The 27,769-nt window shown below is 49.7% G+C and overlaps 1 protein-coding gene across 1 annotated transcript in view; it reads right to left on the bottom strand.

Moving 5' to 3' along the window:
* The window catches only part of tex11 (testis expressed 11), a 447,334-nt gene that overhangs the window by 288,743 nt on the left and 130,822 nt on the right, over window positions 1–27,769 (bottom strand). The window contains exon 10 of the mRNA XM_072501531.1: window positions 19,712–19,769. Coding sequence (XP_072357632.1) covers window positions 19,712–19,769 — 58 coding nt within the window. The remainder of the gene's footprint in view (window positions 1–19,711; window positions 19,770–27,769) is intronic.

The following is a 27,769-nucleotide window of genomic DNA, read 5'->3' as shown; positions in this document are numbered from 1 at the left end:
ACGGTGTTGGAACCAGGGCTGGATAGGTCGAAGTCCAGGACTGGAAGGAGGCCGGCAGCAGCCAAGGTACTTAAAGATTTTATGGAGCAGATGGGAGGTGTAGACCCGTGGAGATTTAGCAGACCTAGGAGTAAGGAGTTCTCGTTTTTCTCCTATGTCCATAAAGTCTACTCGCGAATAGACTTTTTTGTGCTGGGTAGGGCATTGATCCCGAAGGTGAGGGGAACGGAGTATACGGCTATAGCCATTTCGGATCACGCTCCACACTGGGTGGACTTGGAGATAGGGGAGGAAACAGGAGGGCGCCCACCCTGGAGAATGGACATGGGACGAATGGCAGATGAGGGGGTGTGTCTAAGGGTGAGGGGGTGCATTGAAAAGTACTTGGAACTCAATGATAATGGGGAGGTCCAGGTGGGAGTGGTCTGGGAGGCGTTGAAGGCGGTGGTTAGAGGGGAGCTGATATCAATAAGGGCACATAAAGGGAAGCAGGAGAGTAAGGAACGGGAGCGGTTGCTGCAAGAACTTTTGAGGGTGGACAGACAATATGCGGAAGCACCGGAGGAGGGACTGTACAGGGAAAGGCAAAGGCTACATGTAGAATTTGACTTGCTGACTACAGGCACTGCAGAGGCACAATGGAGGAAGGCACAGGGTGTACAGTACGAATATGGGGAGAAGGCGAGCAGGATGCTGGCACACCAATTGAGGAAAAGGGGTGCAGCGAGGGAAATAGGGGGAGTGAGGGATGAGGAAGGAGAGATGGAGCGGGGAGCGGAGAGAGTGAATGGAGTGTTCAAGACATTTTATAAAAAATTATATGAAGCTCAACCCCCGGATGGGAGGGAGAGAATGATGGGCTTCTTGGATCGGCTGGAATTTCCCACGGTGGAAGAGCAGGAAAGGGTGGGACTGGGAGCACAGATCGAGGTAGAAGAAGTGGTGAAAGGAATTAGGAGCATGCAGGCGGGAAAGGCCCCGGGACCGGATGGATTCCCAGTCGAATTCTATAGAAAATATGTGGACTTGCTCGCCCCGGTACTGACGAGGACCTTTAATGAGGCAAAGGAAAGGGGACAACTGCCTCCGACTATGTCTGAAGCAACGATATCGCTTCTCTTAAAGAAGGAAAAGGACCCGCTACAATGCGGGTCCTATAGACCTATTTCCCTCCTAAATGTAGATGCCAAGGTCCTGGCCAAGGTAATGGCAATGAGAATAGAGGAATGTGTCCCGGGGGTGGTCCACGAGGACCAAACTGGGTTTGTGAAGGGGAGACAGCTGAACACGAATATACGGAGGTTGTTAGGGGTAATGATGATGGCCCCACCAGAGGGAGAAACGGAGATAGAAGTGGCGATGGATGCCGAGAAAGCATTTGATAGAGTGGAGTGGGATTATTTGTGGGAGGTGTTGAGGAGATTTGGTTTTGGAGAGGGGTATGTTAGATGGGTGCAGCTGTTGTATAGGGCCCCAGTGGCGAGCGTGGTCACGAATGGACGGGGATCTGCATATTTTCGGCTCCATAGAGGGACAAGGCAGGGATGCCCTCTGTCCCCATTATTGTTTGCACTGGCGATTGAGCCCCTGGCGATAGCGTTGAGGGGTTCCAAGAAGTGGAGGGGAATACTTAGGGGAGGAGAAGAGCACCAGGTATCTTTGTATGCGGACGATTTGCTACTATACGTGGCGGACCCGGCGGAGGGGATGCCAGAAATAATGCGGATACTTGGGGAGTTTGGGGATTTTTCAGGGTATAAATTGAACATGGGGAAAAGTGAGTTGTTTGTGATGCATCCAGGGGAGCAGAGTAGAGAAATAGAGGACCTACCGTTGAGGAAGGTAACAAGGGACTTTCGTTACCTGGGGATCCAGATAGCTAAGAATTGGGGCACATTGCATAGGTTAAATTTAACGCGGTTGGTGGAACAGATGGAGGAGGATTTCAGGAGATGGGATATGGTATCCCTGTCAATGGCAGGGAGGGTGCAGGCGGTTAAGATGGTGGTCCTCCCGAGATTCCTCTTTGTGTTTCAGTGCCTCCCGGTGGTGATTACGAAGGCTTTTCTTAAAAGGATTGAAAAGAGCATCATGGGTTTTGTGTGGGCCGGGAAGACCCCGAGAGTGAGGAAGGGATTCTTACAGCGTAGCAGGGATAGGGGGGGGCTGGCACGACCGAGCCTAAGTGAGTATTATTGGGCCGCTAATATTTCAATGGTGAGTAAGTGGATGGGAGAGGAGGAGGGAGCGGCGTGGAAGAGATTAGAGAGGGCGTCCTGTAGGGGGACTAGCCTACAGGCTGTGGTGACAGCCCCATTGCCGTTCTCACCGAGGAACTACACCACAAGCCCGGTGGTGGTGGCTACACTGAAGATTTGGGGACAGTGGAGACGGCATAGGGGAAAGACTGGAGCCTTGGGGGGGTCCCCGATAAGAAACAACCATAGGTTTGTCCCGGGGGGAATGGATGGGGGATATGGAATGTGGCAAAGAGCAGGAATAACGCAACTGAAAGATCTGTTTGTGGATGGGAAGTTCCCGAGTCTGGGAGCGCTGACCGAGAAATATGGGTTGCCCCAAGGGAATGCATTCAGGTATATGCAACTGAGGGCTTTTGCGAGGCAACAGGTGAGGGAATTCCCGCAGCTCCCGACACAAGAGGTGCAGGACAGAGTGATCTCAAAGACATGGGTGGGGGATGGTAAGGTGTCAGATATATATAGGGAAATGAGGGACGAAGGGGAGACTATGGTAGATGAACTAAAAGGGAAATGGGAAGAAGAGCTGGGGGAGGAGATCGAGGAGGGGCTGTGGGCAGATGCCCTAAGCAGGGTAAACTCGTCGTCTTCGTGTGCCAGGCTAAGCCTGATTCAGTTTAAGGTATTACACAGGGCACATATGACTGGAGCACGGCTCAGTAAATTTTTGGGGGTGGCGGATAGGTGTGCGAGGTGCTCGAGAAGCCCAGCGAATCATACCCATATGTTTTGGTCATGCCCGGCACTACAGGGGTTTTGGATGGGGGTGACAAAGGTGCTTTCAAAAGTAGTAGGAGTCCGGGTCGAACCAAGCTGGGGGTTGGCTATATTTGGGGTTGCACAAGAGCCGGGAGTGCAGGAGGCGAGAGAGGCCGATGTTTTGGCCTTTGCGTCCCTAGTAGCCCGGCGCAGGATATTGCTAATGTGGAAAGAAGCCAAGCCCCCGGGGGTGGAGACCTGGATAAATGACATGGCGGGGTTTATAAAGCTAGAGCGGATTAAGTTCGTCCTAAGGGGGTCGGCTCAAGGGTTCACCAGGCGGTGGCAACCGTTCGTCGAATACCTCGCAGAAAGATAGACGGAATGGGAAAAAGGCAGCAGCAGCAGCCCAGGATCGGGGGGGGGGGGGGGGGGGGGGGGGGGAGGGGGAGGAGGAACCAGAAGGACTCTCAGGGTTGTTAATATATACTGTATAGTATGTATAGGTCGTTGCTACAGATAATTATATATTGGACTGTTAAATTATATTTTTGGAGAGTGTTACTTGTGACAAGGCAGTTGCCAATTAGGGCTAGTTTTCATTTTTGTTATTTATTATTTATTCATTTTTTGTTTATAAAATAGGTCATTGTTATTTGTGTTGTTATAATATTGTGTAAAGGATGCACAATGTACTGTGTTGGTTGACCAAAAATTTTCAATAAAATATTTAATAAAAAAAAAAATATATGAATGTGTCCTGAGTGCAGCTAAAAGTGTGTGTGCGTGATATTTACAGCATGCACATGTGGCGTAACTATATACATGGGGCGATGTCGGGTGTGACATGCTAACGAGGTTGTACCATAACAAAAAAAGAAAAACTTTGAAGTGTTGTCCGGTCAAACGAGATCTGTAATGATAAAACAGTAACATGTTACAATACAATAGTTGCTAAACTTTGACGTGTGAACAGTCTCATAAGTCCAGTCTAGTAGGTGTGCGACAAATTCGGATTGACCGCCTCAAGGGTGGGTCGAGAACCACCGGCTGAGGCGCAAGCCTGGCCACAGGTGGCGCTAGAAGGGGCATGGTCTGTGACAGCTCCACGAAGTCACTATCAGGAACCAGTGGAGGACCTGGTGTCTGTGTCCAGTTCCGTTGCGAGCGTGGAAGGAGGCGAAGGGCTCGCCGATTGCGCCTACGCACGGATCCATCCTGCATGCGTACCAGGAACGAGCGGGGAGGCACGCGTCGGAGAACTTCAGCAGGTGCTGACCAGCCACCATCTGGTAGATGAATGCGGACTTTGTCTCCAGGGGCCGGGGGGGGGGGGGGGGGGGGGATCAGTTGCCCTTGTGTCGTACGAATTCTGGAGATCACGCTGCAGTTGCATCTTGTGCAGTACCGGAGCATGGTCTGTTGTTGGTGCCAGAATGGAAGGCACAGTTGTTCTGAGGGTGCGACCCATCAGCAGCTGTGCTGGCGAGAGACCCGTGGCTAGCGGGGTCGAGCGATAGGCCAGCAGGGAGAGGTGAAAGTCCGATCCGGCAGCAGCAGCCTTGCAGAGGAGCCGCTTGGCAATGTGAACGCCCTTCTCAGCCTTTCCATTGGACTGGGGATGCAGAGGGCTGGACGTGTGAAGCCATATGAGACGGCAAAGGACGACCATTCATGGCTGGCAAAACAGGGCCCATTGTCCGACATGACAGTCATCAGAATGCCGTGGCAAGCAAAGGTGTCTTTGCAGGCCCTGATGACAGCAGACGACGTCAGATCATGTAGGCGTATGACTTCTGGGTAATTGGAGAAGTAGTCCACTATGATGACATAGTCCATGCCAAGCGCGTGAAATAGGTCGACACCCACCTTCGCCAAGGTGAACGTCACCAGGTCATGGGGCAGAAGCGTCTCAGGAGGTTGCGCCGGCTGAAACCTTTGGCAGGTTGTGCAGTTGAGCACCATGTTGGCAATATCGTCACTGATGCCCGGCCAGTATACCGCCTCTCGGGCCCTCCGTCTGCACTTTTCGACCCCCAAGTGGCCTTCGTGTATTTGATTGAGAACCAGCTGCCACATACTGTGCGGAATGACGATCCTGTCCAGCTTCAGAAGGATCCCATCAATGGTGGCTGGGTCGTCCCGTACATTATAGAACTGCGGGCACTGCCCTTTGAGCCATCCTCCCGTCATGTGGCGCATCACTCGCTGTAAAAGGGGGTCGGCTGCTGTCTCTCTGCGTATGCGGGCCAGACTGGAGTCGTTAGCCGGCAGATTTGCCGTTGTCAAGGCCACCTGTGCCTCGACCTGACATACGAACCCCTCCGCATCTGGTGGTGTACTCACTGCTCGGGATAGGGCATCCGCCACGATGAGGTCCTTCCCTGGAGTGTAGACCAGTTGGAAGTCATACCTCCTGAGTTTAAGTAGGATGCGCTGGAGGCGAGGGGTCATGTCGTTCAGATCCTTGTTAATTATGGGCGGTGGTCAGTTTCGACCGTGAATCGTGGAAGACCATATACATAATCGTGGAACTTGTCCAAACCAGTTAACAAGCCCAGGCATTCTTTTTCGATTGGCGCGTAGCGCTGCTCTGTGGGGGTCATAGCCCGTGATGCATAGGCAACCGGGGCCCATGACGACGTGTCATCCCTCTGCAGGAGCACTGCTCCAATGCCGGATTGGCTGGCATCAGTTGAGATTTTGGTGGGACGAGACGTGTCGAAGAACGCCAACACTGGTGCCGTGGCAAGATTGTGTTTGAGCTTCTCCCATTCCAGCTGGTGTGTATGTTGCCACTGGAAGTCTGTGGATTTTTTTACGAGATGGCGCAGAGCCGTTGTGTGGGAGGCAAGGTTGGGAATGAATTTCCCGAGGAAGTTGACCATGCCCAGGAATCGTAGTACAGCCTTCTTGTCGGCCGGCCGCGCATGGCTGTGATGGCGCTCACCTTGTCTGCATCCGGACGGACCCCTGACAGGGAGATGTGGTCCCCTAGGAACTTCAATTCGGTCTGGCCAAAGGTACACTTGGCTCGGTTGAGGCGCAGGCCATTTTCACGTATGCGGGCAAAAACACGTTGGAGACGATGTATGTGCTCCTGCGGTGTGGTGGACCAGATGATGACATCGTCCACATATACGCGCACCCCTTCGATGCCTTCCATCATCTGCTCCATGATTCTGTGGAAGACCTCGGATGCCGAGATGATGCCAAATGGCATCCGGTTGTAGCAGAATCTGCCGAAAGGGGTGTTAAAGGTGCATAGCTTTCGGCTGGACGGGTCCAGTTGGATCTGCCAAAATCCTTTCGAAGCATCCAGTTTGGTGAATATCTTGGCTTGGGCCATTTCACTGGTGATTTCCTCCCGTTTAGGTATGGGATAATGTTCCCGCATAATGTTATTATTTAGGTCTTTAGGGTCTATACAGTTGCGGAGCGTGCCAGAGGGCTTCTTGACACACACCATGGGGCAGACCCATGGCGTGGGCTCCGTGACCCTGGATAGGACCCCTTGGTCCTGGAGATCCTGCAGCTGCAGCTTGAGGCGGTCTTTAAGTGGCGCAGGAACCCTGCGAGGTACGTGAACGACCGGGGTGGCGTCCGGTTTGAGGCGAATTTTGTATGTGTATGGCAGTGTTCCCATGCCTTCAAATGCCTCCTGATTGTGGGCGAGGAGCGATTGGAGATGTGGGTTGAACTCAGCATCCGGGAAGTCAGATGTGTCGTCTGGAGAGAGAGAGAGACAGAATTCGCTGTACAAGGTGGAGAGCCTTACATGCCTGTGCGCCCAGCAAGGAATCCTTCGATGAGCCAACTATTTCAAACGAGAGTGTGGCCGTGTGCGTTTTGTGTGTCACCTGGAGCTGGCAGGATCCCATGGCCGGGATAACGTTCCCGTTGTAGTCGACCATCTTGCACCGGGATGGCTGGATAGGTGGTCTGACCTTCATAGCATGGAATGCTGAATATGCTATGAGGTTGGCGGATGCGCCAGTGTCCAGGCGGAAAGTGATCTGCGATCGGTTGACCGTCAGGGTGGCACTCCATTCATGGGCCGGATTGATGGTGTTGACGCGGTTCACATCAATGACTGCAACCTGGAAGGCATCTTGGTCATCTGTGTCGTTGGGTTGGATGTCCTGATGTGTGGGCTGGACGGTCCGCACGTGTCTGCGAGGTTGTCGGAGTTGTGGAGGATCCATCGGTTGAACCGCTCGACAGTAGGCAGCGTAGGCCCATCCTGCCACAGCGTAGGCATAGTCGGTTTTTTGCAGGACATTGCCCTTTTAAATGTGCAGCTCCACAGTTGCCGCACGTCATGACGTCACGGCGTTCGTTACGCCACTGCGCATGCGCAGTTCGGTCTTGCATCGGGCGCACCTGCGCAGTGCGTCCCTCGATGTTGCCGTTGGTTTTGGCGCGCACAAGACCTCGAAAGGCACGCGAAACACCACCCTTGTCCGGGCAGCGGGCCGGGAGAAACTCGATTGCCTGGATGCGTTCGGCCTCGTGGGCGGCCTGGCTTGCCGATTCGATCGCTAGGGACCCCCTCCGTGCCGATTCGGTCGCCTGAAATTGGGCAAAGCGGCTGGTCGCATTTTCATGGAGGACACAGGCTTCCACCGCAGATGCTAAGGTCAGGCCTTTAATTTTAAGAAGCTGCTGGCGTAGGCCACTGGAGGCAACGCCAAAAACCATCAGGATCATGGACTCTGAGGTGTTGCCGTAACCGCAGGACTGCGCGAGTATGCGGAGGTAAGTCAGAAAGGGTTGAAAGAGATCATCCTTACCTTGCAGGCGTTGCTGAAAGATAGACCTCTCAAAGCTTTCATTTACCTCAACGTTGAAGTGCTGGTTGAGCTTGAGGAGGACCGTGTCATATTTGGATTGGTTCTCGCCTTCCGCGAACACCAAGGAGTTGTATACATCGATGGCGTGCTGACCTGCGGTAGTGAGGAGCATGGCAATCTTTGTTTCGTCCGAGGCAACCTGTTTTTCGTTGGCTCGCATGTACAGTTCAAATCGCTGCTTTAAGAGCTTCCAATTGGTGCCCAGGTTCCCCGCGACTTGCAACTGCTGCGGTTTGTTGTTGATGTCCATGGCTCAGGATGGCAGATTTGCCGGCAGGTATCGACCATACTCCTGGCACCATGTGGTGTTGGGTGCTCTGAGGTACAGATGAACCAACACGGTTGCAATTGGTACAACGCTGTTTTTTCCAACTTGTTATTTACAGATCTGTCTTGATACTCCACACGTGGTGACTCTCTGAGTGTGTTGTTAATCAGCTCCTGTCCTTGTCCTGGTCTCCAGATGGACTGACCACCAGGTGTCGTGTTTCTTGTCTTATACTGTCTCTGTCCTTGTCTGTGATTGGCTGTCGTGTTATGTGTGCTAATTGGTCTGTTGATCATGATGTGTGTGTTTGAATATCATGACACTGGTTACAGGGACTGCCGTGGACACAGCTTGCCAACGTCTTCTCTCTGCACATCTGAGCAGGACAGAGATGTAGATTTCAGGGGTAAAGCAATGAGAAGAAACTGCTTGCTTCACACAAGCAGATACATCAGCTGCATTTTGAGTACTGCATACAGTTCTGGTTGTTATGTTACAGAAAGGATATAGAGACACTGGGAGGGCACAGTGGAGATATACAAGTACGATATGAAAAATACCTGGGTGCTGTGGCCGAAAGTTCACCTGGGATGCTGTCCTGCAAAGGATGCTGGGAGTATTGGCCAAGTATAGGGACAAGCAGGTCGCAGTTTAAATAAACACTGAGGAGCAAGCTGCAGCCTAGACTTTACAATATACAGGCCATCCAAGGAACACCAGAACTATTCTGTCAATCACACTTGTTTACCAGACACAGCGGCACATAAACACTTTATTTGGAAGGGCCTACATGCCACCAACACTTGCAGGCATGGCCATGGAGTGCCCAACCCGAAACCAATGTGGCAGCCCCTGATTGGACTTGATCAATCAGGGTGATCGACCCTGATCGATTGATTAGCAGTGACCCAGAGACAGCCCAAAAGGGGACGAAATCCAAGCAGGTTAAAAAGGTGCTGCACCACCTTAGAATCTTTCTGTACAGCAGCAACGAAACATCGGTGACCTTCACCGGCCAACACGCTACCAACAGAAGGAAGACTAGAGCCAGAAACAGACCAGACCAAGGACCGGACAGTGAGGACTACAGGATTCAGCACACAGATAAAGACCAATATTTGTCTGGTACTTGCTAGTTAAGTTAAGGTCTCGTATGAACTTGTAGTGCTCTGTAGAATAACATATGTTGATGGTGTGATTGTTTAACTATAACACTATGAGTGCGAATATACTGTCTGATTGAAACAAATAGACTTGCAGTCACTTGTCCACTGTTAAAGTCTCACTGTACATATCTTACAGTACATATCAAGAAAGGATTGACAGACTAGGTTTCCTTTGGAAGAAAGACTGAGAAGTGACCTAATAAAGTTATTTAAAATTCTGAAATGTTTTATTCGAGTGGATACAATGAGAACATTTCATCTTCCAACGAAAGGCATAACTAGAGGCTGCCATTATAAGGTCGCCATCAAGAAATTTAACAGGGAATTCAAAGGAAACTGTTTTACCAAAGAGTGGTAAGAATGTGGAACGTGGAACCACAGAAAGTAAATAGCATAGATGTATTTAAGAGGAAGTTAGACAAGCTTTTGAGGGAGAAGAAAAGATGACTAAAATTGAGGGTAAGGAAAAGCTGGGTAGGACAGGCATACCAGGAATGCTTTGACACCAGGACGAGGGGGGATAGCCATATTAGTTAACAAAAGGGGAGTCTTTACAGCGACGAACATGATGACTGACCCAGGGGGATGGGTTAGTGGGGTCCTAGAAGAGGCCCCAGTGGTACTGGTAAATGTATACGCCCCAAACTGGGTCATAACAAGTTCATGAAAAGAACTATGGCAGAGATTCCCAACCTCGGCTCCTAGCAACTGAGAGAGTGGTGGGTGCCAGGAACCTGCTGCCAGAGGATGTGCTGCAAATAGTACATTAGCAATATTTAAGAGGCATCTGGATGGGTACATGAACAGGGAGGAAATAGTGGGATATAAACTAAGTAAGGGCAGAAGGTCTCTTTTTTAAGTTAGGGCATTATGATTGGCACAGGCTTGGAGGGCCGAAGGGCCTGTTCCTGTGCTGTACTTTTCTTTGTTCTCTCAAATCCAGAAAGCCAAGTCCCGTATAGACTTCTTCGTAGTGGGAAAGTCGGTGCTTCCAGGGGTAGTAGGGGTGGATGTGAGTTTGGAGATGGGCTGAGTCCCCAATGGAGGCTGGACACAGCCCTCCTCGCCAAAAAGGCTTTCTATGAAAGAATGTCACGAGTCATCAAAAGATATGTAATCTGCAGCTAGAATGGGGAGGTCTCCCTCCTCCACATTCTGGGAGACACTGAATGCAATGATCAGGGGGGGAATAATAGCACACTGGGTGCAGAGAGACAATGGGGAGAAGGCGGCCAAACAGCAGCTGATCGTTAGAATACTGGAAGTATATCAGCGGTACTCCATGGCCCAACTCTGGAGGTGCTCGAGGGGAAAATACTGCAAATGCAATTTGACCTGTTGGCCACTGGGAAAGCAGCGATCCATGTACGCCAGATGCGAGGGACAAAGCCAGCTGCCTGCTGACACACCAGCTGAGGAAACTGGCGGCCACAAGACTGATAGCGCAGATAAGGGACGAGAGGGTAGGGCGGACACGGTTCCAGGGGAGATCAACAGAGCCTTTGCAACTTTCTACCGAGCCTGCAGAGCGGGGGCTCGGAGATGAAGCAGTTCATGGACGGGTTGGACTTACCAGCTGTGGGGGAGTGAAAGAGGCAGGGACTCGAAGCGCCATTGGATCTGGAGAAGATTATGGAATACATAAATTACAAGCAGTCAGGGAAGCCATAGACCGATGGGACTTTTACAAAAGGTTTGTGGCAGCACTGGCCCCGCATTTGCGTGAGATGTCCAATGACTCGCTGTCAAGGGGGGCCCTGCCACCCACACTGGCACAGGCCTCGATTGCACTGATCCCAAAGAAAGACCCAATGGAGTGTGGGTCACACAGACCCATCTCACTCCTGAACACTGACGGAAAAATCATGGCGAATGCTCAGGCGAGGCGATTATAGAGATGCCTGCCAGGAGTAATCGCGGAAGGTCAGACCAGGTTTGTCAAGGGCTGACAACTGATGGCAAACATCACATCCTGCTGAACGTGGTCATGGCCCCATCCGGGGAGGAGTCATCAAAAGTGATCTACTCCCTGGATGCAGAGAAAGCCTTCGAGGTAATGGAACTGTTTGGGTTTGGGCCAATGTTGACCTTGTGGGTGAAACTGCTGCACAGCAATCCCATGACAAGCGTATGGACAAGTACCATCAGCGCTGACTTTTTCGGGCTGCAGAGAGGCACAAGCCAGGGATGCCCGTTATTCTCGCTACTGGTTGTGCTGGCAATTGAGCCACTGGCTGTCGCGCACAGATCAGCGGAGGAATGGTGAAGCACTGAGAGAGGAGACAGGGAGCACAAAGTCTCTGGGCGGATGACCTGCTGCTCTACGTCTCAAACACCCCAGCCAGCATGGGTAATATAATGAAACTCCCGAGGGAGTGCAATATCTTCCCCGTGAACCCACAGGGGGGAGAAGCAGAGCTGCTCAGGTGGAGATCAGCAGCACAACCCAAGGCCTCCGACTTGTTGTGAGAATGAACGGAATTCTGAGGCACAAAATTTTAAAAATTGCATCGGGGGGTGGGAAGAAAGATCCACTGCATGTGGAGGCAGCTCACCAACATCTTCGAAGACCTATTCCTCCCACTCTCCCTGGTGGGGGGAGCAGAAAATCAATATGAACATGCTGCCAAGGTTCCTCTTCCTGTTTGAAGACCTGTTTGTGACCAGGAGCCGTAGGAGGGGGGAAGAGGGAAAGAGATAGCTCCCATATCACTACAAAGACAGCGCGCAATGTTTGCACTGCAGTTGTGGCGTGGGTGCTCACATGCAGCAACACAGCCTACAAAGAGTTAAATCTCCATGCTAAGTTTTAACTCCTTCTTTGCTTCTTCCTGTGGTGCTGTCCTGTGTTCATCCACCTCCTCAGTTTAAAACAGACTAATTCTTGACTAGATTTGTCAACATATTTGTACTACATTTGCTACAACTATGCAAATTGATCACATTTGTAATATGTTTAATATAAGTGTATATTCTAATGGTATTTCTTTTCTGTTTCGTACAATGGTGTATTTTATTTATATATTTTATGATTGATACAACTGTGTATTTGGATAATATGTTTAACATGTTTGTTTCACACAGTATTCACACAGGAAAAAGACAATGTTGTCGAGAAGAATACTGAGATACAGGCTACTAGACTAGAAGGGCTTGAGGTTCATAAGGAGGAGGTGTTAGCGATTCTGGAAAGTGTGAAAATAGATAAGTCCCCTGGGCCGGATGGGATTTATCCTAGGATTCTCTGGGAAGCTAGGGAGGAGATTGCTGAGCCTTTGGCTTTGATCTTTCTGTCATCATTGTCTACAGGAATAGTGCCAGAAGACTGGAGGATAGCAAATGTTGTCCCCTTGTTCAAGAAGGGGAGTAGAGACAACCCCGGTAACTATAGACCAGTGAGCCTTACTTCTGTTGTGGGCAAAGTATTGGAAAGGTTTATAAGAGATAGGAAAGGAATAATTTGATTAGAGATAGTCAACACGGTTTTGTGAAGGGTAGGTCGTGCCTCACAAACCTTATTGAGTTCTATGAGAAGGTGACCAAACAAGTGGACGAGGGAAAAGCAGTTGATGTGGTGTATATGGATTTCAGTAAAGCGTTTGATAAGGTTCCCCATGGTAGGCTACAGCAGAAAATACGGAGGCATGGGATTCACGGTGATTTAGCAGTTTGGATCAGAAATTGGCTAGCTGGAAGAAGACAAAGGGTGGTGGTTGATGGGAAATGTTCAGACTGGAGTCCAGTTACTAGTGGTGTACCACAAGGATCTGTTTTGGGGCCACTGCTGTTTGTCATTTTTATAAATGGCCTGGAGGAGGGAGTAGAAGATGGGTGAGCAAATTTGCAGATGACACTAAAGTCGGTGGAGTTGTGGACAGTGCGGAAGGATGTTACAAGTTACAGAGGGACATAGATAAGCTGCAGAGCTGGGCTGAGAGGTTGAAAATGGAGTTTAATGCAGAAAAGTGAGAGGTGATTCATTTTGGAAGGAATAACAGGAAGACGGAGTACTGGGCTAATGGTAAGATTCTTGGTAGTGTGGATGAGCAGAGAGATCTCGGTGTCCATGTACATAGATCCCTGAAAGTTGCCACCGAGGTTGAGAGGGTTGTTAAGAAGGCGTACGGTGTGTTAGCTTTTATTGGTAGAGGGATTGAGTTTCGGAGCCATGAGGTCATGTTGCAGCTGTACAAAACTCTGGTGCAGCCGCATTTGGAGTATTGCATGCAGTTCTGGTCGCGGCATTATAGGAAGGATGTGGAAGCATTGGAAAGGGTGCAGACGAGATTTACCAGGATGTTGCCTGGTATGGAGGGAAGATCTTATGAGGGAAGGCTGAGGGACTGGAGGCTGTTTTTATTAGAGAGAAGAAGGTTAAGAGGTGACTTAATTGAGGCATACAAGGTGATCAGAGGATTAGATAGGGTGGACAGTGAGAGCCTTTTTCCTCGGATGGTGATGTCTAGCACGAGGGGACATAGCTTTAAATTGAGGGGAGATAGATATAGGACAGATGTCAGAGGTAGGTTTTTTACTCAGAGAGTTGTACGGGTGTGGAATGCCCTGCCTGCAACAGTAGTGGAATCGCCAACATTAAGTGCATTTAAATGGTCATTGGAGAAACATATGGATGATATGGGAATAGTGTAGATGGGCTTTAGAGTGGTTTCACAGCTCGGCGCAACATCGAGGGCCGAAGGGCCTGTACTGCGCTGTAATGTTCTATGTTCCATGTTTCTCACAAATGGAAATCTTCTAAAAACATTTTTTGTAAAAATGTATTTAAAGCCCCATGAAAGCGTTCACCATAATGATACTGCATAGAAAACCCCATTTCCCACCCGTATATGTTATTATCTCCCAGGGATCTAGCACTCTAACTTCACTTCCAGGGGTGTCATCCTTCACAAATATCAATGCTTACAGCCTGTCCAGCAACAATGGAAATTCAACTGTCACGCAGACTCTGGGCTCAAATCTGTGTTCTAACTCAAGGGGCAGACTTTCACCTTAAACAGACAGATAGAGCAAATGAATAGGGTCTCTAAGTGCATCATTCACCTTCTGTGCTCTGTTGCACATACGATGAGTGGAGTACAGAGCCATTGGAATATTGGGAGTTTTGTGAGGGCCACGAAGAATCCAGCACGAGTTTTAAGGATACAAAGTAATAACATTTATTTACAATAACATTATATATATATATATATATATATATATATATATATAAATAAATACAGCAGCAACTTCCCTTGCTGCACACTCCTTCCTGCTGGTTCCAAACTGGCCAGCTTTATTTATACTTGGAGTTTACTAATGGTAATTACAGGATTGTGGGATTGTCATTAGTCCCCAGCCAATGGAAGGCAGGCAGGTTATACCATCCCTCCCCCTCAAAGTCCAAGGAATCCACCGAAGACCCTGGCGAATGAGGGCATCGGACTCGTTTTGCCACAGGCCGGACACCATTTGCACGCGGCACTAGATCAGGCGGCGTGTAACGAGACGGAGACCGGCGCTTCCGTGATGAACGGCGTAACGGTTGTACATCCACGGCCAGTGGACCTGAGGATTCCCCCTCTGATGCGTCCTGTGTCTCCATCTCGGAGTCAGAGTCTGCTGCCTTCGTCATGTCAGCGTCTCGATCTCCATTCGGTTCTGTAACGACCTGCGCAGGCTTTGAGTGAGGCACCAGTGGAAGATAGTGAGGACTACCTTCCCTTGTTTCTGCGGCTGCAGAAATGAGCTCCGGGGGCAGGGAATCTTTGGAGGGGATAGTCTTCTGGACCGAACGTGGCCTACATGTTTGCGCTGGAGACGACCCTGGGCTTGCACCTGGTAAGAAATAGGGCCCGTTTGGCGAAAGATTACATCAGGAACCCACTGGGCACCACCAGCAAAATTCCGAACGAACACTGGGTCACCGGGCGCAAACTGCCGAATCAGCCGATGCAGAGAAAATCCCTGTCCCTGCCGTTCTTGTGTGCGGCGTATTTTTGCGTCAATGTCCGGGAAAACCATACTAAGGTGGGTGCGAAGTCTCCGGCCCATTAGGAGTTCTGCGGGAGCTACCCCAGTCACCGCATGGGGGGTGGTCCTATACGTAAACAAAAAGCGAGCCAGTCTCATGTCCATTGATCCGGAAGACTGCTTCGTTAGGCCTCTTTTGAATGTCTGCACTCTGCCAACCCATTTGAAGCTGGGTGGTATGCGGCAGTGTGGATATGGCGTATGCCGTTCATCTTCATGAACCTCGCAAACTCCTCACTCGTGAATGGAGTGCTGTTAACCGTGACCAGCACCTCGAGGAGGCCATGCGCACTAAACAATAAACGCATCTTTTCAATTGTTGCGCAGGACGTTGTCCCCTGCATCTTATGCACCTCTAGCCATTTAGACTGGGCGTCAATTAATAGAAGGAACATGGATCCTTGAAAAGGGCCTGCAAAATCTGCATGCAAGCTTCCCCAGGGCCGCCCTGGCCATTCCCAGTGATGTAGGGGCACGGCCGGCGGAAGCTTCTGATGCTCCTGGCAAATGGAGCAGTTTTGGGCCACCTTCTCAATGTCGGTGTCGAGGCCTGGCCACCAGACATAACTCCGGGCCAACATTTTCATCCTGGTCACACCTGGATGCCCATTGTGCAAGTCTCTTAGTACCAGCTCTTGGCCTTTTTCCGGGACAATCACACGTGGGGTCGTGGGGGTCGACATGGGGCCGGTCGATAAAGGCAATCGGCTCAGTGCGTCGGCATTTGCTATCTGCGTTCCTGGTTTGTGCTCCAGAGAATACTCGTATGCAGCAAGCAACAAAGCCCAGCGCTGGATCCGTGCGGAAGCAATGGGTGGTATTGGCTTATCCTCTCTGAAAAGTCCCAACAGAGGCTTATGATCAGTCACGATAGTGAAATGGCGGCCATACACGTACTGGTGGAAGCGTTTCACCGCAAAAACCACTGCCCTCCTTCTCGATCTGCGCGTACTTTTTCTCCGCTGCAGTCAATGTGCGGGAGGCGAAAGCTATCGGTCGCTTGGCCCCGTTCTCCATCTTGTGGGACAGGACGGCCCCAATACCATACGGGGATGTATCACATGTTACGAGCAAAGGCTTTCCAGGATCATAGTGGTTTAGTAACCCAGACGACGACAATTGTTGCTTTACCCGCCGGAAAGCGGTTTCTTGCGGCTGACCCCAAACCCAGGTGTGATTTTTCTTTTGCAGAAGGTGCAACGGGGCCAGCGTAGTTGCCAGATTGGGGAGGAACCTCCAGTAATAGTTTACGAGACAGAGAAAAGAACGGAGATGCGAAGTGTCAGTCTGGGCGGGGGCCTGTTGAATTGCACGCACCTTCTCTGCGACGGGGTGCAAACCTTTGTGGTCCACCCGATAACCTAGGTAGGCTACTTCCTTTGCCTGAAATACGCACTTTGTGCGACGTAAACGGACTCCAGCCTCCGAAAAGCGTCTAAGGACAGCCTCCAGATTTTCCAAATGTTCCTGCTCCGACGTCCCTGTAATCAAAACGTCATCTAAGTAGACAGCAACACGTGGTAAATCTCTCAAAATGCCATCCATAACACGTTGAAAAATAGCGCAGGCAGAGGATACTCCAAAGGGCAACCGTGTATATTCATACAGGCCCCGGTGTGTATTAATCGTTACATATGGTCAGGAGGCAAGGTCCAGCTCCAGCTGTAGGTAGGCATGACTCATATCTAATTTTGTGAAGGAGTGTCCGCCTGCAAGCTTCGCGTAGAGATCCTCTATGCGAGGCATTGGATATCGGTCGAGTCGGGAAGCCGTATTCACTGTAAGTTTATAGTTGCCACACAAGCGAACTGTGGCATCTGGCTTCATTACAGGTACAATTGGTGCTGCCCAGTCAGCAAAACGGACGGGCCTGATAATACCAAAACTCTCCAAACGAGTGAGCTCCCCTTCTACCTTCTCGAGCAAGGCGTAAGGCACCACGGGCGCCCGGAAATAGCGCGGCGTGGCTCCTGGTTCGACTTGGATATGGGCTACGGCCCCTTTTATTTTCCCCAAACCAGGCTGGAATACATCTGGGTATCGTCCTAGCACCTCAGTCAACCCTTCAGAAACTGTTTGGAGGATGTGCTGCCATTGCAACTGCAAATGGCGCAACCAGTCCCGACCCAACAGGCTGGGCCCATGGCCGCGCACCACAATAAGTGGGAAACGCCCCTCCTGGCGTCCATAAACAACAGGGGTCATTGTAGTTCCTGCAATGTCCAGTGGTTCCCCCGTGTAGGTGGCCAACCTGGCCTGTGAGTCGGTTAATGTAAGGGTCCGTATGCCCTGCTTGATGCGGTCGAATGTCCTCTGGGCGATCACGGAGACCGCTGCGCCAGTGTCCAACTCCATCTCAAGCGGGTGACCATTGACCCGTACTGTCACTTTAACGTGGGCCACACGGGGAGCTGCCACACAATGCAGCTGCAGGCAGTTGTCCTCCATCTCCACATCCCCAGGAGTAGTCGCCGCAGGTTCATCCACATGGAAGGTACGGCCCCTGGACTGGTCCCAGTTACGGTCGGAACGACGGCGCCACTGGCGCCCCCAGGACCGGCGTCCGCGACGGGGTCGGCGCCTACAAGTCTGACACGGACATGGCTCCTCATTCATTGGTTCTGGAGAAGGCTCCCTTCGTGGAGGAATGTCCGACGGCCACTGGCGTCGGTCCGGACGTCGCTTCGCCCAAGGTACCGCAGGAGTGCGGGGGGACGTTTTTGGACGGACGTGGTTGCGCCCCAAGGCGTGCACTTCCATTCCCTGTAGCTCCTGCACTCCTCGTTCTGCGCTCTCTCGGGACAATACTATTTGAATGGCCTTTTGAAAAGTCAATGTTGGCTCAGCTAACAAATTTTTCTGGGTGGCCGCATTGTTAATACCACAAACCAAATGGTCGCATAACATTTCTGACAAGGTCTCACCATAGTCACAGTAGCCTGGATAGAAAGCCGGAAAGGGATTCTCCAGGGGTCCTCTCAGCGGTATTAAACCGGTAACGTTGGACTATCGTGGACGGGGTTGAGTTAAAATGTTGCCCCACTATATTCACAAGTTCATCAAACGTTTTGGTGTCTGGCGCAGCTGGGTACGTAAGGCTCCTAATCACCCCAAACGTATGCGGGCCGCAGGCGGTGAGCAATATGACCACCTGGCGCTCGTTTTCGGTGATATTGTTTGCCCGGAAATAGTAACGCATCCGTTGTACGTACTGGTTCCAGCTTTCCAGCGCAGCATCAAAAACATCCAAACGTCCGTACAGAGGCATGGTATAATAGAAAACAACTTCCAACCTGTATCCAACAAAAATCCAGGAAGGTGGCTTCAGCAGTGTAGACAGCTATTCACTTTAACCCTCATCTCCAGTTTTGTGAGGACCACGAAGAATCCAACATGAGTTTTAAGGATACAAAGTAATAACATTTATTTACAATAACATATATATATACACATATATATATATACACATATATATATATATATATAAATAAAACAGCAGCAGCAACTTCCCTTGCTGCACACTCCTTCCTGCTGGTTCCAAACTGGCCAGCTTTATTTATACTTGGAATTTACTAATGGTTTCTCCGCCCCCCCCCCCCCCCCCCCTCATTGGGGCAGCTCATACTCCCACAGGATTGTGGAATTGTCATTAGTCCCCAGCCAATGGTAAGCAGGCAGGTTATAACAGGGAGTGACAGTGATACATTGCGAGCAGCACATGCTGCTGCCTCTGGTAACAGCATGCTTGTTCCCTCACCACTTTCTCAACCAATAATACCTCCAATATTGGCCAGACAGCCAGACTTGTCTGGCAGCAACTGTAGCACTGTGGGCTGCTGCCAAGAGACTCAAGCTCTTAGAAGTTGCCAAACACATGTATCTCGCAGTTCTCCATGAGTGACAATAGCCTTCCACAAACTTGACTGAAGTCCTTGAGGGAATCACCTCATAGGAGCATGAATTAATAAATGCCCATTAAAAAAGCACAAGGGTTGCGCACCTGGTTGACAAAATAATATTGTGATTGGAATTAAACCATTTGCAGCTTTGATCCATTTGGCTTATCTCTGGCGAGTGAGATAATATAAGTTTCAGTTTTACCAGTTGGACTTTACAATTGTATATTAACAGACATTAGAAAGACCTCTTAATATGTGAGCGGTTATATGGATACATGTTGAGTGCAGCCTATGTGGGGGGGAAAAAAAGGGATCAGCCCTCATTGTTTCGTTCCTATTCTGTTTTCCATGAAATGAGAAATATAACCAAATGTAAAAACCTCTCATCAACTTTTAATGATTCCACATACATTTAATATCCGAGCACAATTGCATAATCCTATGTACACGATCTATACATTGCTCATCTATACACGTATACAGATAACCTGTAAATTACTTTTCATCTTCCAAAAACGCATATATAAATTATACACACCTGCACAGGAGAACCTGGCGAATATCTTTTATCCATTTTCCCAATGTCGTAGCTCTGACTGGTAGACAGAAAACACTTTTTTTAGCAATACTATCAGTAGCAACAATAAGAAAAAAAATGACCTACCCAGGAGATTTACTTACTTTCTTCAAATACTCACTGCACCAGCAGGTTTACTAATATAATGCAAAGGTTCAATATTGGCCACCTCGGAAGACTTTTGGCGGGGCATACAGCTCGACTAGCCACTTCTAGTGGAATCACGGTCCATCCTGCCAATCAAAGGATTTCCCAAGCCTCCAGATCCCACTCCGTCCCGATCCGAAGCTTCTGCAGTCACCCTCACTGTCCAGGGCGTAGAATTTGGTAACTTCCGCCTCTATATCCTTCCTAATCTCTGCGCTGCACTCCTGTTGGGCCTGGACTTCCAGTGCAATCTCCAGAGCCTCACCCTCAAATTCGGCGGGCCCCTACCTCCCTTAATATTTGCGGCCTCGCGACCCTCAAGGTCGACCCTCCCTCCCTTTTTTGCGGATTGCAAGCCCGTTGCCACCAGGACCAGACGGAACAGCACCCAGGACAAGACCTTCATCAGGTCCAAAGTCCAGCGGCTGCTTCAGGAGGGTATTATCGAGGCCAGCAATAACCCCTGGAGAGCCCAAGTGGTAGTGGTTAAAACTGGGGAGAAACACAGGATGGTCGTGGACTACAGCCAGACTATCAATCGGTACACGCAGCTCGACGCGTACCCCCTCCCACGTATATCTGATATGGTCAATCAGATTGCACAGTACCGGGTCTTCTCAACAATTGACCTGAAATCAGCCTACCACCACCTCCCCATCAAACGGGGTCTCGGTCTTCCAAAGGGAAATGGACCGAATGGTCGACCAGTACGGTTTGCGGGCCACCTTTCCGTACTTAGATGTCACCATCTGCGGCCATGACCAGCAGGACCACGATGCCAACCTTGATAAATTCCTCCGCATTGCCACGCTTCTCAACCTGACCTATAACAAAGAGAAGTGTGTGTTCAGCACGACCCGGTTAGCCATTCTCGGCTATGTAGTCCAAAATGGACTTCTCGGGCCCGACCCCGACCGCATGCGCCCCCTCATGGAGCTCCCCCTCCCCCACTGCCCCAAGGCTCTCAAACGCTGCCTGGGGTTCCTTTCATACTATGCCCAGTGGGTCCCAAACTATGCAGACAAGGCCCGCCCACTCATTCAGTCCACCAAATTCCCTCTCGCGGCCGAGGCACAACACACTTTCGCCCGCATCAGAATAGACATCGCCAAGGCCTAGATGCGCGCAGTGGATGAGTCACTGCCTTTCCAAGTGGAGAGCGATGCTTCAGACGTTGCCCTTGCAGCCACTCTAAACCAGGCAGGCAGGCCCGTGGCATTCTTTTCCTGCACCCTTCATGCCTCTGAAATTCGACACTCATCCGTCGAAAAGGAGGCCCAAGCTATCGTTGACGCTGTGCTGCACTGAAGGCATTACCTGGCCGGTAAGAGATTCACTCTCCTTACAGACCAACGGTCGGTAGCATTCATGTTCAATAACACACAGCGGGGCAAGTTCAAAAATGATAAAATCGTGCGGTGGAGAATCGAGGTCTCCACCTATAATTACGAGATCTTGTATCGCCCCGGTAAACTCAACGAGCCCCGAGACGCCCTCTCCCGAGGTACATGTGCCAGCGCACTAGTGGACCAACTCTGGGCCCTACACGACAGCCTTTGTCACCCGGGGGTCACTCGATTGTACCATCAGGTCAAAGCTCGCAATCTGCCCATCTCAAGCGAGGAAGTAAGGACAGTCACCAGGGACTGCCAGGTCTGTGCGGAGTGCAAGCCGCACTTCTACCGGCCAGACCATGCACGCCTGGTGAAGGCTTCCCGCCCTTCGAACGCCTCAGCGTGGATTTCAAAGTGCCCCTCCCCTCCACCGACCGTAACACGCACATTCTCAGTGTGGTCGATGAGAACTCCAGATTCCCTTTCGCCATCCCATGCCCCGATATGACGTCTGCCACCGTCATCAAGGCCCTCAGCACCATCTTCTCTCTGTTCGGTTTCCCCGCCTACATCCACAGTGACAGGGTATCCTCATTCATGAGCGATCAGCTGTGTCAGTTCCTGCTCAGCAGGGGTATAGCCTCCAGCAGGACGACCAGCTACAATCCCCAGGGAAACGGGCAAGTAGAACGGGAGAATGGGACGGTTTGGAGGGTCGTCCAGCTGGCCCTACGGTCCAGGAACCTCCCAGCCTCTCGCTGGCAGGAGGTCCTCCCTGACGCTCTACACTCCATCCGGTCACTATTGTGCACCGCCACTAATAACACACCCCATGAACGTGTTTGTACCTTCCCCAGGAAGTCCACATCCGGGGTATCGCTCCCGACTTGGATCGCAGCTCCAGGACCAGTCCTTTTCCGTAGGCACATCCAACTCCACAAGGCGGACCCCTTGGTGGACAGGGTTCACCTGCTCTACGCCAACCCGCAATATGCCTACGTGGAGTTCCCCGATGGCCGCCAAGATACTGTCTCACTCAGGGACCTGGCACCGTGAGGTTCCACCCCAACACACTCCCCCAACCATGCGCCCCCCCCTACACACCCTCCTACCACGCCGCCAATATTGACCCCACCAGACCAACCCCCACCCGCACAAGAGGACGAAGAGGATTTCGGCATGCTCCCGGAGTTCCCAGATGACAGGCCAGCATCAGCACCGCCACCACCGCCACCTCCACCACCGACACCGTTACGCCGCTCCCAACGAAGCACCAAAGCACCGGATCGGCTGAACCTTTGACGGACTCCGGACCGTCTACATGGACTTTTCTTTTCTTTCTACTTCCTTGTTTTCCCCATGCTTAACACTGTACATAATTGCACTATTTGTATACAGTTTCACATCACCCCCACCGGACTCATTTTTAACAGGGTGTGAATGTGGAGAACCACTATATTAGGGGATGTAAGGTAGGACCTGCACTACAGGTTCGCCGGTAGCCTCTGCCGGCTGGATCCGCCCACTAAGATCTGTATAAATATGCATGACCTTCATTGCCCTGCCATTTCGCCAGCTGCAGCAGGAGGCCACGCATCTGACTGCAATAAAGCCACAGTTGTACCCAATCTGCGTCATTGTGCAATTGATTACGAATCACTGCCCTAACCCACATCATCTTTACCTTGTTCGGTTTCCCCACCTACATCCATAGCGATAGGGGGTCCTCCTTCATGAGTGACGAGCTGCGTCAATTCCTGCTCAGCAAGGGCATTGCCTCCAGCAGGACGACCAGTTACAAACCCTGGGGAAATGGGCAGGTAGAGAGGGAGAATGGGACAGTCTGGAAGGCCGTCCTACTGGCCCTATGGTCCAAGAATCTCCCAGTGTCACTCCATCCGATCACTACTGTGCACTACTACCAACGAAACACCTCATGAACGTCTCCTTGCCATCCCTAAGAAGTCCTCCTCGGGGACCTCGCTCCCAATATGGCTGGCAGCCCCCGGACCCGTCCTACTCCGCAAACACATACGGGCCCACAAGTCGGACCCACTGGTCAAGAGGGTACATCTCCTCCATGCTAACCCCCAGTACGCCTATGTGGCGCACCCCGACGGCCGACAAGACACGGTCTCCCTCCAGGATCTGGCCCCCGCTGGATCCCCACCCTCATATCCCCCCCCCCCACCAACCCCAACCATTTTTCACCGGCGCACACCACCGCAGCCCTTCCCAGGGGGATCCGTCCTCCCACTGGCCCCATCCGGATGCGATGAAGATGAAACGTTCCCAGAGCCACGGATGCCGAGCCGACGCCAGCCTCTCCGCCGGGACTGCGATGATCGCAGAGGAGGACCAGGGCCCCCGACCGGCTGCTAATTTCATTGTAAAATTAACTTGTAAATAATTGTCTGTAAATATGTGTATTGCATGTGACTATTCTTTATTTTCTCCTTTCTTCTCTCTCCTTTTCTTTTTCCTCGCTCTCTCTCTCTTTCTTTTTCATCTCTATCTCTTTCTCTCTCTCATTCTTTTTTTCTCCATCTCTTTCGTATTCAAGCTGCTTTAATTTTTACTCATGTTCCATTTGTTTAAGTTGTAACCGAACTTTTGCCATTTCCAATGAGTCAAACTGTGTCTCAGGTAACTTTAAATGCTCCGCCACCGCCATAATGACCTCATCTTTTCGCATTTTGTCAGGTAATGTTAACTGCATTGTTTTTGCCAAATCTAACAGTCGGCTTTTCGTCTGTCTGTAAGGCACTGCGTGTGACTGTCTCCACCCCCAAAATTTCTCTGAGAGCTTCATACGTTTGGTCTATTTTCAAAGCCCTTATCCACCTATCAAAATTACTCTGAGCCTTTCAAACTCCATGTATGTTTGACCAAATTCTTTCCTTAAATTTCTAAACCTTTGTCTGCAAGCTTCAGGCACTAGCTCATATCCACTTAAGATGGATTTCTTCACCTCCTCATACGTTCCAGATACCTCCTCCGGTAGTGATGCAAACACTTCATTCGCTCTACCTACCAGCTTTGTTTGAACCCGTAACACCCACATATCCCGTGGCCATTTCATTTGTTTAGCTACCTTCTCAAATGAAATGAAAAAAGGTTCCACTTCCTTCTCGTCAAATCTTGGCAATGCTTGGACATATTTAAATAGATCCTCACCACGTCTTCGACTATGACGCTCTTTCTCACTATCCTCATCACTATCATCCAACTGTACATTTCCCTTTACGTCTGCCAATTTTAACTGATTATCATGTTTCATGGCCATTGTATGAAGTTCAAAATCCCTCTCTTTATCGTTTTCCCTGATCTGTATCTCCCTTTCTTTTTCTTCTGCTAGGGCTATTCTTGCTTTTCTCCTTTCTTCTCTCTCCTTTTCTTTTTCCTCTCTCTCTCTTTCCCGTATGCCAGACACTTTAATTCTTTCTCATGTTCCATTTGTTTAATTTGCAACTGAATTTTTGCCATTGCCAATGAGTCAAACTCTTATCTCAGGCAACTTTAAATGCTTAACCATTACCATAATTACCTCATCTTTTCGCATTTTGTCAGGTAATGATAACTGCAATGTTCTCGCCAAATCTAACAGTCTGCTTTTCGTTTCTGTCCGTAAGGTACTACATGTAACATTCTCCACCCCCAAAAACTTCTGAGCCTCTGAAAGAGCCACTGTTCACAACACTCTCCCCACTTAAACTAAAATACCACACCAGAAAAGCAACAATCCTTCACTGTCTTTAAGTTCACAAAAGCCAATCCAATAGATAGACTTTTATCCCCCCCGAGCCCCCAATTGTTATGGGCGAGGCGTTTTCAGAACCCCAAAATGTATCATGGGGTTCAACCAACCTCTCCCTTTAATGTATTTGTTGCTTTTCCTAGCACACGGCTTTTTCCCTAGGTGGGGGATTACAATTATAGACACGTGGGTTTTTAAACACAAAACACTGTTTAGTCCATGAGCTCAACTTAATATCTTAAATAAACATTGGATCTCTTAACACCCCTTACTTCAAAGATAACTCAGAAAATATTGCAACAGTAAATAATTCCTTAAAATGTTCCTTCAAACTTCCAAGAGACTTAACACCTTTAAACAAAATCACATCAGGTTAAAGGTTTTACTATTATGAGTTGAAATCACCCAAATGATCCAGAGGTGGTCTTTTATGGCAGAGATCCAGCTCACTGCAAACACACACTTCCCAAGCTCTTTTTAAAACTACAAAACTCAACTGCAAAATGGCTGACCTGCCCTCAGCTCCACCCACTCTGACATCACTGTTTTCTTAAAGGTGCATTGCTTAAATATCCATGTCTTAAAGGTACCCTCACATGACACAAGGTACCATTGTGATGGCATCAATAAATCTGCTGATAGCAAACGAAGGATGATTTAATGGCTACACCCACATAACAGACCACCGATATCACTTATTGCAAGACAACATACGTGCTTTTGTAATGATTGGATAGTTTAATTAAGCATGCGGGCCTTTAATGTGATCATATATTATGCATGATATAACCTTAATTGATAATCATGATTGGACATAGATAACTAGCAACAAATGATTAAAATATGTTAATTTCTTGCAATCGAATCTCTAAGTGTAACTGTCGGTACCATTCTAAAATTTGTGCTTTTTGACCTAATTAGAGTGCCAGGAGCCCTCGCCATAGCCTGCAAAGAAAGACAAGTTTTTAACTCCCAAGTCATTGTCTGGTCTCTCATGGGAGAGTGCGGGAATCACATGACAGCCAAATAGCTGTATAATTTTTACCTCAACATGGACACCATCTTAAAATCTACCACAGCAGATGGTGGAATTTGAATTCAAGTAATTAATAAACCTGGTGGTAAAATCTTGTAGTGACCAGAAAAATAATGGACTGTCGCAAAAACCCAACTGAATCACGAATATCGTTCAGGAAAGGAAATCGGTTGTCCTCAGTCGGCCTGGCCTACATGTGGCTCCAGACCTGCAGCAATGTGGATGACACTTTACTGCCCTCTGAACTGCCCAGCAGGCTTCGACAACAAAGTTGAAAAAAAATAAATTGGCTCAGCCAACCCAGCATCAACCAAGGCACGGGAAATGACAATGCACTGAACCCAGTCATACATCTAAAGTCCTCCTCACGAATAATTGCAGGCCCTTGAAGAAAGCAGCACTTCCCACAGGGTCCTGAACGAGAGGTGAAAAGAATGGGGAGAGAAAGAGAGAGGGGCTCGAACGGGTAGGGGTGACGTCAATGCAAGGTAAAAATGGTAGAAAAGGAAAAAAGGCTGAGGGAGTAACAGCATTCAGAGGGAAGGAAATTTTTTAAAAATCACATTAAGTTCCACATTGATTGTGAGTTATGAATCACTTAAGTTAGTCAGTCTGTGATCCATGAGTGGTTTCTATGCTTTCCTTCTTTCTGTCCTGTCTTCGGCCTTCATTTTCCACCCAGCTTCAAAGTCAGCTACACCTTGGTCAAGCAGAGCGTACCATCATGGCAGTCAAGTGTATTCTATTTCCAGCTGTTGAGGTCAAAGGCACCCCATCTCAAGTAGGCTTTCAGGGTATCTTTGAATTTTTTTCCCCTGGCAGCCACATGATCTTTAACCAGTTTGGGTGGAGATTGCTCTTCGAAAGATGTGCAGGTTAGGTGGATTGGCCGTGATAAATTGCCCTTAGTGTTGGGTGGAGTTGCTGGGTTATGAGGATAGGGTGGAGGTGTTGACCTTGGGTAGAGTGCTCTTTCCAAGTGCCGGTGCAGACTCGATGGGCCGAATGGCCTCCTTCTGCACTGTAAATTCTATGAAAGCCAAGCATTTGGCATTCTGATGCAATGACCTGTCCAGCGCAACTGTGAGAATGGTCACAAGTACACTCAGGAGACCTGCTACCTAGAGAATGCTGGTGTTCTCGCGACGGTCCATTTAAGTATTTGTAAGATCATCCATAGGCAGTGATGATGGACCTCTGAAGCTTTCTCAGATATCAGCAGTATGTCACCCGTATTTTGCAGCTGTACAGAAGTGTCAGGAGGATGACTGCTTTTATGTCTGTTCTTAGGTGGTGCTTAATAAAGACTTAACTGAGCATAGAACATAGAACGATACAGCGCAGTACAGGCCCTTCGGCCCACGATGTTGCACCGAAACAAAAGCCATCTAACCTACACTATGCCATTATCATCCATATGTTTATCCAATAAACTTTTAAATGCCCTCAATGTTGGCGAGTTCACTACTGTAGCAGGTAGGGCATTCCACGGCCTCACTACTCTTTGCGTAAAGAACCTACCTCTGACCTCTGTCCTCTATCTATTACCCCTCAGTTTAAAGCTATGTCCCCTCGTGCCAGCCATTTCCATCCGCGGGAGAAGGCTCTCACTGTCCACCCTATCTAACCCCCTGATCATTTTGTATGCCTCTATTAAGTCTCCTCTTAAGCTTCTTCTCTCCAACGAAAACAACCTCAAGTCCATCAGCCTTTCCTCATAAGATTTTCCCTCCATACCAGGCAAC

The sequence above is a fragment of the Scyliorhinus torazame genome, chromosome 5, assembly GCF_047496885.1.
Source record: "Scyliorhinus torazame isolate Kashiwa2021f chromosome 5, sScyTor2.1, whole genome shotgun sequence".
NCBI classification, from domain to species: domain Eukaryota; kingdom Metazoa; phylum Chordata; class Chondrichthyes; order Carcharhiniformes; family Scyliorhinidae; genus Scyliorhinus; species Scyliorhinus torazame.
The sequence above is the reverse complement of the archived record's forward strand: the minus strand, read 5'-3'. Positions and strand labels throughout refer to the sequence as shown.